The sequence below is a fragment of the Rhinoraja longicauda genome, chromosome 13, assembly GCF_053455715.1.
Source record: "Rhinoraja longicauda isolate Sanriku21f chromosome 13, sRhiLon1.1, whole genome shotgun sequence".
NCBI lineage: Eukaryota > Metazoa > Chordata > Chondrichthyes > Rajiformes > Arhynchobatidae > Rhinoraja > Rhinoraja longicauda.
The window spans coordinates 5,003,187-5,016,516 of record NC_135965.1 but is presented as its reverse complement, the minus strand read 5'-3'; the positions used below and the strand labels follow the sequence as shown (position 1 = coordinate 5,016,516).

Here is a 13,330-nt window from a genome sequence, read left to right as displayed (position 1 = left end):
ACCTGCTATATGGCAATTATAAAATTTTGCAATGCTTATTCTCTCATCATCAGCCTTGCTTTATTATATCTGCAGCATCACACTTCCTTCAACCTGTGTATTGTTTTGTGCAATGTAATGGTAGGTGGCACCAACTAATCCTTCGTGGAATATTGTAATGTTTATTATAAACAGAATTGTCACTGAAATGACCCTTTCAGCGGAAACGCTTTTTCCCCCAATGATACACGTGCATTAAACGAGTTGTCTCGGTTTTCGGGACAGACACAGTGATAGTTTGCAGTCATGTGTGGATTGTGATTTGGGGCATATCTGGAATTGTCCTCATCTTACACACTGGACGGTGTAAAGGGTTCACTGTGTAAGGGGTTCAGCTTCGGGTTCCCGCGGTTTATTCTCACTCTGGGGACATTAATCCTTCGGCGTGCGTTGCCTTGGCTTATTGTTGAGAGGCGGCCGCCTGCGGGCAGTGTCCTGCCGGGCCGGGCCTGCGGGCAGTGTCCTGCCGGGCCGGGCCTGCGGGCAGTGTCCTGCCGGGCCGGGCCCGCGGTCAGCGCCCTGCGGTCAGTGTCCTACAGGGCCTGCGGTCAGTGTCCTGCCGGGCCGGGCCCGCGGGCAGTGTCCTGCCGGGCCGGGCCCGCGGTCAGCGCCCTGTGGGCAGTGTCCTGCCGGGCCGGGCCCGCGGTCAGCGCCCTGCGGTCAGTGTCCTACAGGGCCTGCGGTCAGTGTCCTGCCGGGCCGGGCCTGCGGGCAGTGTCAATAGACAATAGACAATAGACAATAGGTGCAGGAGTAGGCCATTCAGCCCTTCGAGCCAGCACCGCCATTCAATGCGATCATGGCTGATCACTATCAATCAGTACCCCGTTCCTGCCTTCTCCCCATACCCCCTCACTCCGCTATCCTTAAGAGCTCTATCCAGCTCTCTCTTGAAAGCATCCAACGAACTGGCCTCCACTGCCTTCTGAGGCAGAGAATTCCACACCTTCACCACCCTCTGACTGAAAAAGTTCTTCCTCATCTCCGTTCTAAATGGCCTACCCCTTATTCTCAAACTGTGGCCCCTTGTTCTGGACTCCCCCAACATTGGGAACATGTTATCTGCCTCTAATGTGTCCAATCCCCTAATTATCTTATATGTTTCAATAAGATCCCCCCTCATCCTTCTAAATTCCAGTGTATACAAGCCCAATCGCTCCAGCCTTTCAACATACGACAGTCCCGCCATTCCGGGAATTAATCTAGTGAACCTACGCTGCACGCCCTCCATAGCAAGAATATCCTTCCTCAAATTTGGAGACCAAAACTGCACACAGTACTCCAGGTGCGGTCTCACCAGGGCCCGGTACAACTGTAGAAGGACCTCTTTGCTCCTATACTCAACTCCTCTTGTTACGAAGGCCAACATTCCATTGGCTTTCTTCACTGCCTGCTGAACCTGCATGCTTCCTTTCATTGACTGATGCACTAGGACACCCAGATCTCGTTGAACTCCCCCTCCTCCTAACTTGACACCATTCAGATAATAATCTGCCTTTCTATTCTTACTTCCAAAGTGAATAACCTCACACTTATCTACATTAAACTGCATCTGCCATGTATCCGCCCACTCACACAACCTGTCCAGGTCACCCTGCAGCCTTATTGCATCTTCCTCACAATTCACACTACCCCCCAACTTAGTATCATCTGCAAATTTGCTAATGGTACTTTTAATCCCTTCGTCTAAGTCATTAATGTATATCGTAAATAGCTGGGGTCCCAGCACCGAACCTTGCGGTACCCCACTGGTCACTGCCTGCCATTCCGAAAGGGACCCATTTATCCCCACTCTTTGCTTTCTGTCTGTTAACCAATTTTCTATCCATGTCAGTACCCTACCCCCAATACCATGTGCCCTAATTTTGCCCACTAATCTCCTATGTGGGACCTTGTCGAAGGCTTTCTGAAAGTCGAGGTACACCACATCCACTGACTCTCCCTTGTCAATTTTCCTAGTTACATCCTCAAAAAATTCCAGTAGATTTGTCAAGCATGATTTCCCCTTCGTAAATCCATGCTGACTCGGAACGATCCCGTTACTGCTATCCAAATGCTCAGCAATTTCTTCTTTTATAATTGACTCCAGCATTTTCCCCACCACTGATGTCAGACTAACTGGTCTATAATTACCCGTTTTCTCTCTCCCTCCTTTCTTAAAAAGTGGGATAACATTTGCTATTCTCCAATCCACAGGAACTGATCCTGAATCTATAGAACATTGAAAAATGATCTCCAATGCTTCCACTATTTCTAGAGCCACCTCCTTAAGTACTCTGGGATGCAGACCATCAGGCCCTGGGGATTTATCAGCCTTCAGTCCCATCAGTCTACCCAAAACCATTTCCTGCCTAATGTGGATTTCCTTCAGTTCCTCCATCACCCTAGGTTCTCCAGCCCCTAGAACATTTGGGAGATTGTGTGTATCTTCCTCAGTGAAGACAGATCCAAAGTAACGGTTTAACTCGTCTGCCATTTCTTTGTTCCCCATAATAAATTCCCCTGCTTCTGTCTTCAAGGGACCCACATTTGCCTTGACTATTTTTTTCCTCTTCACGTACCTAAAAAAACTTTTGCTATCCTCCTTTATATTATTGGCTAGTTTACCCTCGTACCTCATCTTTTCTCCTCGTATTGCCTTTTTAGTTAACTTTTGTTGCTCTTTAAAAGAGTCCCAATCCTCTGTCTTCCCACTCTTCTTTGCTATGTTATACTTCCTCTCCTTAATTTTTATGCTGTCCCTGACTTCCCTTGTCAGCCACAGGTGTCTCTTACTCCCCTTAGAGTCTTTCCACCTCTTTGGAATAAATTGATCCTGCAACCTCTGCATTATTCCCAGGAATACCTGCCATTGCTGTTCTACCGTCTTCCCTGCTAGGGCCTCCTTCCAATCAATTTTGGCCAGCTCCCGCCTCATGCCTCTGTAATCCCCTTTGCTATACTGTAATACCGACACTTCCGATTTTCCCTTCTGCCTTTCCATTTGCAGAGTAAAACTTATCATGTTGTGATCACTGCCTCCTAATGGCTCTTTTACCTCTAGTCCCCTTATCAGATCAGGATCATTACACAACACTAAATCCAGAATTGCCTTCTCCCTGGTAGGCTCCAGTACAAGCTGTTCTAAGAATCCATCTCGAAGGCACTCTACAAACTCTCTTTCCTGGGGTCCATTTCCAACCTGATTTTCCCAGTCTACCTGCATGTTGAAATCTCCCATAACCACCGTAGCATTACATTTTTGACACGCCAATTTTATCTCCTGATTCAACTTGCACCCTATGTCGAGGCTACTGTTTGGGGGCCTATAGATAACTCCCATTAGGGTCTTTTTACCCTTACAATTTCTCATTTCTATCCATACTGATTCAACATCTCCTGATTCTATGTCACCCCTTGCAAGGGAATGTCCTGCCGGGCCGGGCCTGCGGTCAATGTCCTGCCGGGGCTGGGGGCAGCACCCTGCGGTCAGTGTCCTGCCGGGCCGGGCCCGCGGTCAGCGCCCTGCGGTCAATGTCCTGCCGGGGCTGGGGGCAGCACCCTGCCGGGCCTGCGTCCACTCGAGCGCCGAGGCCGAGGATCCGAGCGAGGCCCGAGATTTCTCACAACACCCAGTCCCTGTCCTGTCGGATATTTCCAGCGTCAGGTGTCGCTTCAAAACAAAGCAGGAAAAACAAGGCTGGCGCAAGATTTCAGCGCTGAACTGATTACCTGAGGCGGCGACAGCGGCGGGGTCGGTGCACGATGTTCCTCGGGTGGAGGACAAGCGCCTTCAGTCACCCCGCCCCGGGCCATTGAAGAGCCCGTACAACGCCCTGAACTACAACTACACCCCCTCCTCCTTCCGTCCGTCCCTCCCTCCCTCCCCCTCCTCCCTGTCAAACACCAGCATCCAGATCAGAAATGGACCAGTGCTGATGCTACCGCAACATCAACCACCAGAAACTAGCACATTTATTGGGAAAACCTCAGGCTTGCATTTAAATAGAATATTGCACAGAACATATTGCAAATAGAATATTGTACAGAACATATTGCATATTGCAAATAGAATATTGCACAGAACATATTGCATATTGCAAATAGAATATTGCACAAAACATATTGCAAATTGCAAATAGAATATTGCACAGAACATATTGCATATTGCAAATAGAATATTGCACGGAACATATTGCATATTGCAAATAGAATATTGCACAAAACATATTGCATATTGCAAATAGTATATTGCCCAGAACATATTGCATATTGCAAATATAATATTGCACAGAACATATTGCATATTGCAAATAGAATATTGCACAGAATATATTGCATATTGCATATTGCAAATAGAATATTGCACAGGAGATTTTTTTAAAAAACAAAATGAACCTTTGAGGTGTAGTCTCTCTTGTAATTTGGAGGATGTGGAGCTCATTTGTGCGTGACTTCATGGCAAGTGAGCAAAACTTATTCCCACTGCTTGCGCTAACCTAAGCAAGGGATAAATACACACTTACAGTTTAAGGATTCACCGGTGGCAATTTCCTTGTGGGTCAAAAATAGGCAGGCTTCACGTGGCAGCAAAACCAGGCGTACATCACCACTTGGGGAAGAGGTTTCATCAGTCCCATCCACACGAATAAACGTATCCCCCAAAAAACACGTATAACCCTGATACACATCAGGGACTATAAATGCTCATTCAAAAACTAATATCAATGAATCAAAACGTTATTAAAATTTAAAATGTTTAAACTCAGTTACTTTCAAATCAGCTAATACCTATGTCTGTCACAGCAATTTATCTGCATTAAAGTGAACCAACTTGGTGTTTTGAACAAACTGAGCAAAGACCCCAGCGTAAATGTGGAGGTACGGTTGCAAGTCTGTGATCTGCTACTGAATTTCAATCTAACAGCAATATCGTTAGCAAAGTTCCGTGAAAAGCGACCAGCAGCCCTGGGACTTGGAACTTTGCGTGTGTTTTCCAAATATGGTGGTATTTAATGGAAGTGTGGGCATTTCCCATTAGCAGGTTAAGGCTGGTTATATTCTTTGACGGATCAGGATACCAGATATATTTCCTGCACTTTTTCAAGCATTGTCAAATGATTTTTGTTTACATCCACTCAGGGAAGTTGATGGGATCTCAGTTTAATACCCGGTCTGAATGACTGCAGCTTCAAGTGTGCACAAAACCCACAATATTTTACGAGAGGGTCTATTCTTGAAAGATGAAACAACGAGATTTCTGAGGTCCATTGGCTTATGGTCTCTAAGCCAATGGACCTCAGAAATCTCGTTGTTTCATCTTCAGATGTGTGGGGAAAAAACATTCAGTCACAAAACTAGACAATGTTATCTTAATTATTTTCTTTAGACTTCATTTTGTGATTTGAGTAGTTTGCAAATATGAATGAGTTGAAACCAGGATTTAAAAAATCTAATAAAAGATTCACATTTGAGATGAACAAAAATCTACAAAAATGGCGCAAGGGAACAACTGTACATCACACACTAGTGAAGAAAGGTGATACAGCTGGAGACTTGATGTCAAGTATCCCAAAAAGGCAAGAGAGACACACACACGCTGGGACCAGGAGAACAAAGAAGCAGTGAAAATGGTCATGTGGTCATCTGCTGGGAGTAGAGCTGAAGATAACTTCATGGGTATGCAGTGTGGCCTTGAGAAGATAAGGTGTCTAGAACAGGTATTTTGCAAAATAACTATAATGAGAAGGTAATATGAACAGGCAACGCAATTAGGAACTCTCTAGCCTGATAAGGAACAAAGATGTATTTAGTTTATTCAGCCCTTGGAGTGACAACTTGAAATGATTGACTTCAGTCACGAGAGCCTTGGGTTAGAACAAAGGCTTCCATTAGAAGATGGAAGGAAAAAATAGTATAAAAGGGCAGACTGAGACGTCAGCATCGACAACCCGGGAACGTGCTTCGCATGGAGGAGGAAATTAAGTTTGAAACTTAGAGACTACCCCCTACCAAAGAGTGAATCTGGCTAATTCATTCCTACAGGTGATATCCGAGTCCAATTCATGAGTTTTGTGATTTAGTTTAAGAAGCGTTAAGTTGGAATAGTAAAGCAAGTGAGAAGATATTAGAAGTCAATGGTTTACATGCATGCTTCAGTAACTTGCATGTTCATAAAGGTTAAGTTATACAAAACATTGGTTTAGAGCAGGGGTGTCAAACTCATTTTAGGTCACGGGCCGGAATGGGCAAAATGCAATTTCATGAGGGTCGGATAAGTTGCGCACACACAAACGCACGTGCTCCCACAGCTTTCGTTGTCTTCGTTTTATCAACCTGCTCTCATGTGTCTCATGGCCCTGTCCCAGTTCGACGATTTTTAAGGCGACTGCCAGCGACTGTCATAGTCGTAGCAGGTCGCCGAAAAACCAGCGACTGGACCCCCCCCCCCCCGATGACAATGTCTACGACAAGCTACAACAACCTACCACCTAGTCGACGGCAAGCTACCGACAACCGTGACCCAGTCGTCGCAACTTAGGACGTCCACCTACGACAGCGCCTATGGCAAGTTACGACAACCAAAGTCAACCTACCTCCACCCTCAACAAGCTACGACCCTGTCGGTCACAACTGATGACAATTGTAGCCATTTCATGTAATTTTGGCGCCAAAGGGGTGTGGGTAGGGTTTCCAATCATTCTGCACCATGACTGCCATGGAGCAACATATGATGGCATTGCTCTTACAAGAAGAACAAGCCATGCTTAAAATTCTGCAAGAGAGAGAAAGACAAGAAGAATGGGGAAGAAGCCCAAGAAAAGGTCTGTGTGGTTGAAGCCCTTGTCCCTGAAGAGACCCAGGTTGGGCCAGTATGACAACCTGATGCCTGAGCTACAGCAAGATGAGGCTGCCTTCAGAAACTTCACTAAGCCACCCCCTGAGCTGTTTCAGGAACTGAAGTCACGGGTGGGTCCTCTCCTGGAGAAAACCCGACAAAAACAGCACCGGCGACAACCTACGTTACCTGGCGACAACCTACGACAGCACACACGTCAGGAGACAACAAGCTACGCTTATTGGCGTCAAACCAGCAGTCAACGAAAATTTTCATGCCTTGACAAACTTCAGCGATGACCAGAAAAACGCTACGACTTTTTGGAGACTACTCACGACCATGCCCGCGACAACCTAGTCACCTTAACAATCGCCGAACTGGGACAGGGCCTTAAGGTCTCTGCTGTAACTACAAAGTGTTTCACTTTACAAATTTTGTTTCTTATGAAGAAGATTGCTGAGCAAGCATTACTTTTATGATTGGTATTAGCTTACAGTCATAGGCTACAAAAAAGTTGTGATGAGAGAGAGAAAAAACGATGCTATTTTGGCAAAATTGTTTCGGGAGCAACACCCTTTCCATTAATAAACCATTTGAAATCGAACATTAGCAGACACAAATGTAGACCTAACAAAACAAATTGTAAATGTAGGCGACACAACTGCACCTAATTTTTATTAGCCTGCTTCCAGCAATCAAACTCAGACAATGAACACAGCTAGCCTCTAATTTTTATTTAAGTGATCACATTTACAATAGAATATTCAGAAAATGAATGAATCATGCACAATGCAATTTGCTTACATGTCGCAGTGCATTGAACAGTGTCACTCATTTTTCACTTGCTGCTTCCAGACACCTGACATCCCTTGGCTTTAACCAGCCTGTCAACATCAGGGACCAGTTTCTGGGCAGTTGTGATTTTCGTAATGTCATTTAGATGTCTGTTTGTCAGCTGCGAGCGCAGTTTGGTTTTGTTAATGGTAATTATGGAGAACGCCTGCTCACTGAGATATGTAGGAAAATAACTGCAGATGCTGGTACAAGTCGGAGGTATCACAAAATGCTGGAGTAACTCAGCAGGTCAGGGAGCATCTATGAGAGAGGGAATGGGTGACGTTTCGGGTCGAGACCCTTCTTCAGACTGAGATATGTTGTCCCGAACATGCAAAGGATCTTTGAGGCAAAGTGTGTCATCTTGGGGTACATCGGTCCCAGGTATTGATAGAATGAGTCCAGACCCACAGTCTCAAATTTATATTTCAAAGCCGAGTTACACTGAACTTCAATTAGTTCCATTTGGAGTTCCTCTGGCACATCTGTTGCTGCGTTGACTGCAAACGGCTAGCGAAATAGTGAGAATTCCTTCTCGAGCTGAGAGGAGACTTGGAAACGATTCTGAAACTCACTTTTCAGCCATGATATTCTGTCCTTGTACCTGTCCATGTTGTCATTATTCCCATGAGGGACATGCACAGACTGCAAAGAGGCGGAATGAGCTGGGTTGCTCCGGGATAGTTGCATCTCCCACAGGCCTAATTTAATTTGAAAGGCATGAATGCTGTCATAGTATTCTGTAACAAGTTTGTTGCGGCCTTGCATGTTAACATTAAGCACATTTAAGTGCTCTGTTATATCCACCAAAAATGCAAAATCATGAAGCCATTCTGGGTCATCCAACTCTGCCACTAGCTTCCCTTTCTCGTTCATGAATAGTCCAATTTCCACACGCAATTGAATAAACGTTTAAGCACAACCCCTCTGCTCAGTGTGGTAGGGTAGGCCATGTCCAATATTACTTTCGGACAAAAGAGTGTCAAATTGCAGATGGTTGAGTCCCTTGGCTCTAATAAAATTAACCGTTTTGATTACCACATCCATGACATTGTCCATTTTCAGGCTCCTGCCACATAAAGCCTCTTGGTATATAATACAATGAAAATTCCAGAATTCCTGCGCTAGATTCTCTGTCTGAACTTTCTCTCTGTTTTTCATAAAAACACCTGCCTTTTTCCCAGACTCCAGTCAACCCCCAGTCTGTCCAATGCCTCAGCGAGGCTGGAGAAAACGTCGCTCGCCGTTGTGGTGTTTGTCATGGGCACCATCTCCACAGTCAAAGATGCATCAACACCACAAATAAATATTCCCAATTGAGCTACATCAGTCACGTCAGTGCTCTCATCAATTGCAATAGAGAAGAAAATAAATGACTTCACTTTGTCTTTTAGTTGACTGTTCAAATCTCCTGCAAGGTCCCCGATTCTCTCTGCCACAGTACCACAGCCTGTCTCTTCTCATGGCACACCAGCTCTGCTGCCATCAGCATGCATGCTTTGATGAATTCCCCGAGTCTGAAGAGTCAGTCTGAAGGGTCTCGACCCGAAACGTCACCCATTCCTTCTCTCCTGAGATGCTGCCTGACCTGCTGAGTTACTCCAGCATTTTGTGAATAAATACCTTCGATTTGTACCAGCATCTGCAGTTATTTTCTTATATATCCCCCTCTGAGTTTGGCTTCGACACAGCAACTATTTTGTTGGCAATAATACAGCTGGCCTTGACAGCTCCATCATGAGTGTCTCGACTTTTGGTGAACACTGATTGTTGTTTTTTCAGAGCTGCTTCAAGCTCGTTTACCTTTTGCGTTCTGAGTCGTCCTGCGTTCAGGTCATATTTTTCTCCGTGTGACGTCTCATAGTGTTGATCAATATTGTACTCTTTTGCCACGGCCACTTGTTGCGAGCATATCAGACGCACAGGTTTGCCGTTTACCTTTACAGAAGAAAAAAAAGATCTTTCCAACTAGCGTTGAATATCCGACCTTCAATGTCAACGTTTATTTTCTTGGAAAGCATTTTGAACCACAGCAGCAAAGTCTCAGCCTTGCTACAGGTGTTACTTACATCAGTGTGTGTTTATACTGTGTCTGATGATGTAAGTGGGGCCCTAGTGGTCTTCAGTGCAGGGTGGTAGGTGCAGATGATACTAAGTTGGGGGGTAGTGTGAATTGTGAGGAAGATGCAATAAGGCTGCAGGGTGACTTGGACAGGTTGTGTGAGTGGGCGGATACATGGCAGATGCAGTTTAATGTAGATAAGTGTGAGGTTATTCACTTTGGAAGTAAGAATAGAAAGGCAGATTATTATCTGAGTGGTGTCAAGTTAGGAGGAGGGGGAGTTCAACGAGATCTGGGTGTCCTAGTGCATCAGTCAATGAAAGGAAGCATGCAGGTACAGCAGGCAGTGAAGAAAGCCAATGGAATGTTGGCCTTCGTAACAAGAGGAGTTGAGTATAGGAGCAAATAGGTCCTTCTACAGTTGTACCGGGCCCTGGTGAGACCGCACCTGGAGTACTGTGTGCAGTTTTGGTCTCCAAATTTGAGGAAGGATATTCTTGCTATGGAGGGCGTGCAGCGTAGGTTCACTAGGTTAATTCCCGGAATGGCGGGACTGTCGTATGTTGAAAGGCTGGAGCGATTGGGCTTGTATACACTGGAATTTAGAAGGATGAGGGGGGATCTTATTGAAACATATAAGATAATTAGGGGATTGGACACATTAGAGGCAGATAACATGTTCCCAATGTTGGGGGAGTCCAGAACAAGGGGCCACAGTTTAAGAATAAGGGGTAGGCCATTTAGAACGGAGATGAGGAAGAACTTTTTCAGTCAGAGGGTGGTGAAGGTGTGGAATTCTCTGCCTCAGAAGGCAGTGGAGGCCAGTTCGTTGGATGCTTTCAAGAGAGAGCTGGATAGAGCTCTTAAGGATAGCGGAGTGAGGGGGTATGGGGAGAAGGCAGGAACGGGGTACTGATTGAGAGTGATCAGCCATGATCGCATTGAATGGCGGTGCTGGCTCGAAGGGCTGAATGGCCTACTCCTGCACCTATTGTCTATTGTCTATTGTCTTATGCAGTTGGTGGTTCGCTGCCACCTATTGTTTTCTAAGTACACACAAGCTGCTGGCGCAGCAGACAGCAGTGGGAGAGAGCAGCTGCCGTACAGATACATAATAAACGGTTGTGAATATACTTTTTTTTTACCCCAAATCATCCCACGGGCCGGTAGTTTGACACCCCTGGTTTAGAGTATGTTGTTGGACATGTCAGTTGATACCATATGGAGATAATAGGTTCAACAATGAATACTAGGTACTTTGAAAATCTGAAAGAACATGGGAGATAGTCAGAAACTTTTTCTCAGGGTGGAAAATGTCAAACACTGGAGGGCACAGCTATAATGTGAGAGGAGGAAAGTTTGATGGAGATGTACGGGACAATTGTGTTTACACAGAGCGTAAGTGGGGGGTTGGAACCCATTTTCAGGGGTGATTGTGGAGACAGATACTACAGAGGTACTTAGAAGGCATTTTAGGCAGGCACATGAAAGTAAATGGGAGAGATATGGATCATGTACTGGCAAATAAAATTAGTTTAACTTGACATCATGTTCAGCACAAACATCATGGGCCGAACCGCCCATTCCTACACTGTACTGTTTTATGGTAGGCAGGTAGTTCGAGAAGGTATTTTTAAGACATGAACATTTTGTAGACTTCAGTGGCCCCAGTTATGCAACATTTCAAATTATCACCTTCAAATCCTTTAGTTATAGTTACCTCAATCCTAAACTTGTACTCCACTTCATCATTGAAATCTTACATCACACCTGAATCCAAATCTGTCCACTTAAATATCCAAGCTTTCAAAAAGTGCACGGTTAGAATTCCCATTCTTTCAGAACATCCTTTTACCTAACGCTTTGATCAAGATTTTTGGTCATTGATGACCTCAACATCCCTTTATTTGACTAAGTGACAAAGTTTGCAAATAATGATTTTGTGCAGTCTTGTGTAGTATTAAAGGTATTGCATGCAACTAAAAACACTATTGTTTACCTAAACATTTCTTCAAACACCTTGCCTTCCAGTTGCATTGTACTGAAGCTGAGATCAGAGATTGTGAGCAACCTCAGTCCAATTCTGTACAAATTCAAGTTTTGAAGAGGACCAAAAAGTATTTGTTTAGTCTGAAGAAGGGTCTCAACCCAAAACGATACTCATTCCTTCTCTCCAGCATTTTTGCAACGATCGTCGATTTAAACCAGCATCTGCAGTTCCTTCCTACACCAAAACTTGTACTTTGTCGTTGTGGTAGTTTCAATAAAGCACTTTAATAATTGCCTTCCCTTTTCACAGACATTCAAGTTTTTAAAAGTAACTCAGGCTTCACATTAAAATTACTGCCAGCAGACCCAAAATCGTCAAATCACTGTTAGGATCTCTTGTTTATTTTTCAAAATAATTTCAAGACATAAGCAATGTTTTATACAGTGTCCTCCATAATGTCAGGGACAAAGACCCACCATTTATTTAATTGCCTCTGTACTCCACAGATTGAGATTTGTAAGAGAAAAAAATCACATGTGGTTAAAGTGCACATTGTCAGATTTTAATAAAGGTAATTTTTATACATTTTGGTTTCACCATGTAGTGTTTACAGCAGTGTTTATACATAGTCCCCCCATTTCAGGGCACCATAACGTTTGGGACACAGCAATGTCATGTAAATGAAAGTAGTCATGTTTAGTATTTTGTTGCATATCCTTTGCTTGCAAAGACTGCTTGAAGTCTGCGATTCATGGACATCACCAGTTGCTGGGTGTCTTCTCTGGTGATGCTCTGCCAGGCCTGTATTGCAGCCATCTTTAGCTTATGCGTGTTTTCGGGGCTGGTCCCCTCCAGTTTTCTCTTCAGCATATAAAAGGCATGCTCAGTTGGGTTCAGATCGGGTGATTGACTTGGCCACTCCAGAATTGACCATTTTTTAGCTTTGAAAAACTCCTTTGTCGCTTTAGCAGTATGTTTGGGATCATTGTCTTGCTGTAGAATGATCTGCCGGTCAATGAGTTTTGAGGCATTTGGTTGAACTTGAGCAGATAGGATGTGTCTATACACTTCAGAATTCATCATTCTACTACCGTCAGCAGTTGTATCATCAATGAAGATGTGAGCCAATACCTTCAGCAGCCATATATGCCTAGGCCATAACACCCCCACCACCGTGTTTCACAGATGAGGTGGTATGCTTTGAATCTTGGGCAGTTCCTTCTCTCCTCCATACTTTGCTCTTGCCATCACTCTGATATAAGTTAATCCGCCTCATCTGTCCACAAGACCTTTTTCCAGAACTGTGGTTGCTCTTTTAAGTACTTCTTGGCAAGCTATAACCTGACCATCCTATTTTTGCAGCTAACCAGTGGTTTGCATCTTGCAGTGTAGCCTCTGTATTTATGTTCATGAAGTCTTCTGCGGACAGTGGTCATTGACAAATTCACACCTGACTCCTGAAGTGTTTCTGATCTGTCGGACAGGTGTTTGGGGAATTTTCTTTATTATCGAGAGGATTCTTCTGTCATCAGCTGTGGAGGTCTTCCTTGGCCTGCCAGTCCCTTTGCGATTAGTAAGCTCACCAGTG

General features: G+C 44.6%; 1 protein-coding gene across 3 annotated transcripts in view; it reads right to left on the bottom strand.

The window, feature by feature from the left end:
- The window catches only part of capn10 (calpain 10), a 44,498-nt gene extending 40,620 nt beyond the window's left edge, over positions 1-3,878 (bottom strand). For 2 of the 3 annotated variants that reach the window (XR_013547996.1, XM_078410234.1), the window contains exon 1: positions 3,751-3,878. Coding sequence is in view for 1 of the 3 variants with exons in the window: in XM_078410235.1 (XP_078266361.1) it covers positions 3,751-3,834 (84 nt within the window). In the remaining 2 variants the exon portion in view is untranslated. The remainder of the gene's footprint in view (positions 1-3,750) is intronic. The other variant, XM_078410235.1, reaches the window with a different exon arrangement.
- Between the last annotated feature and the right edge of the window lie 9,452 nt (positions 3,879-13,330).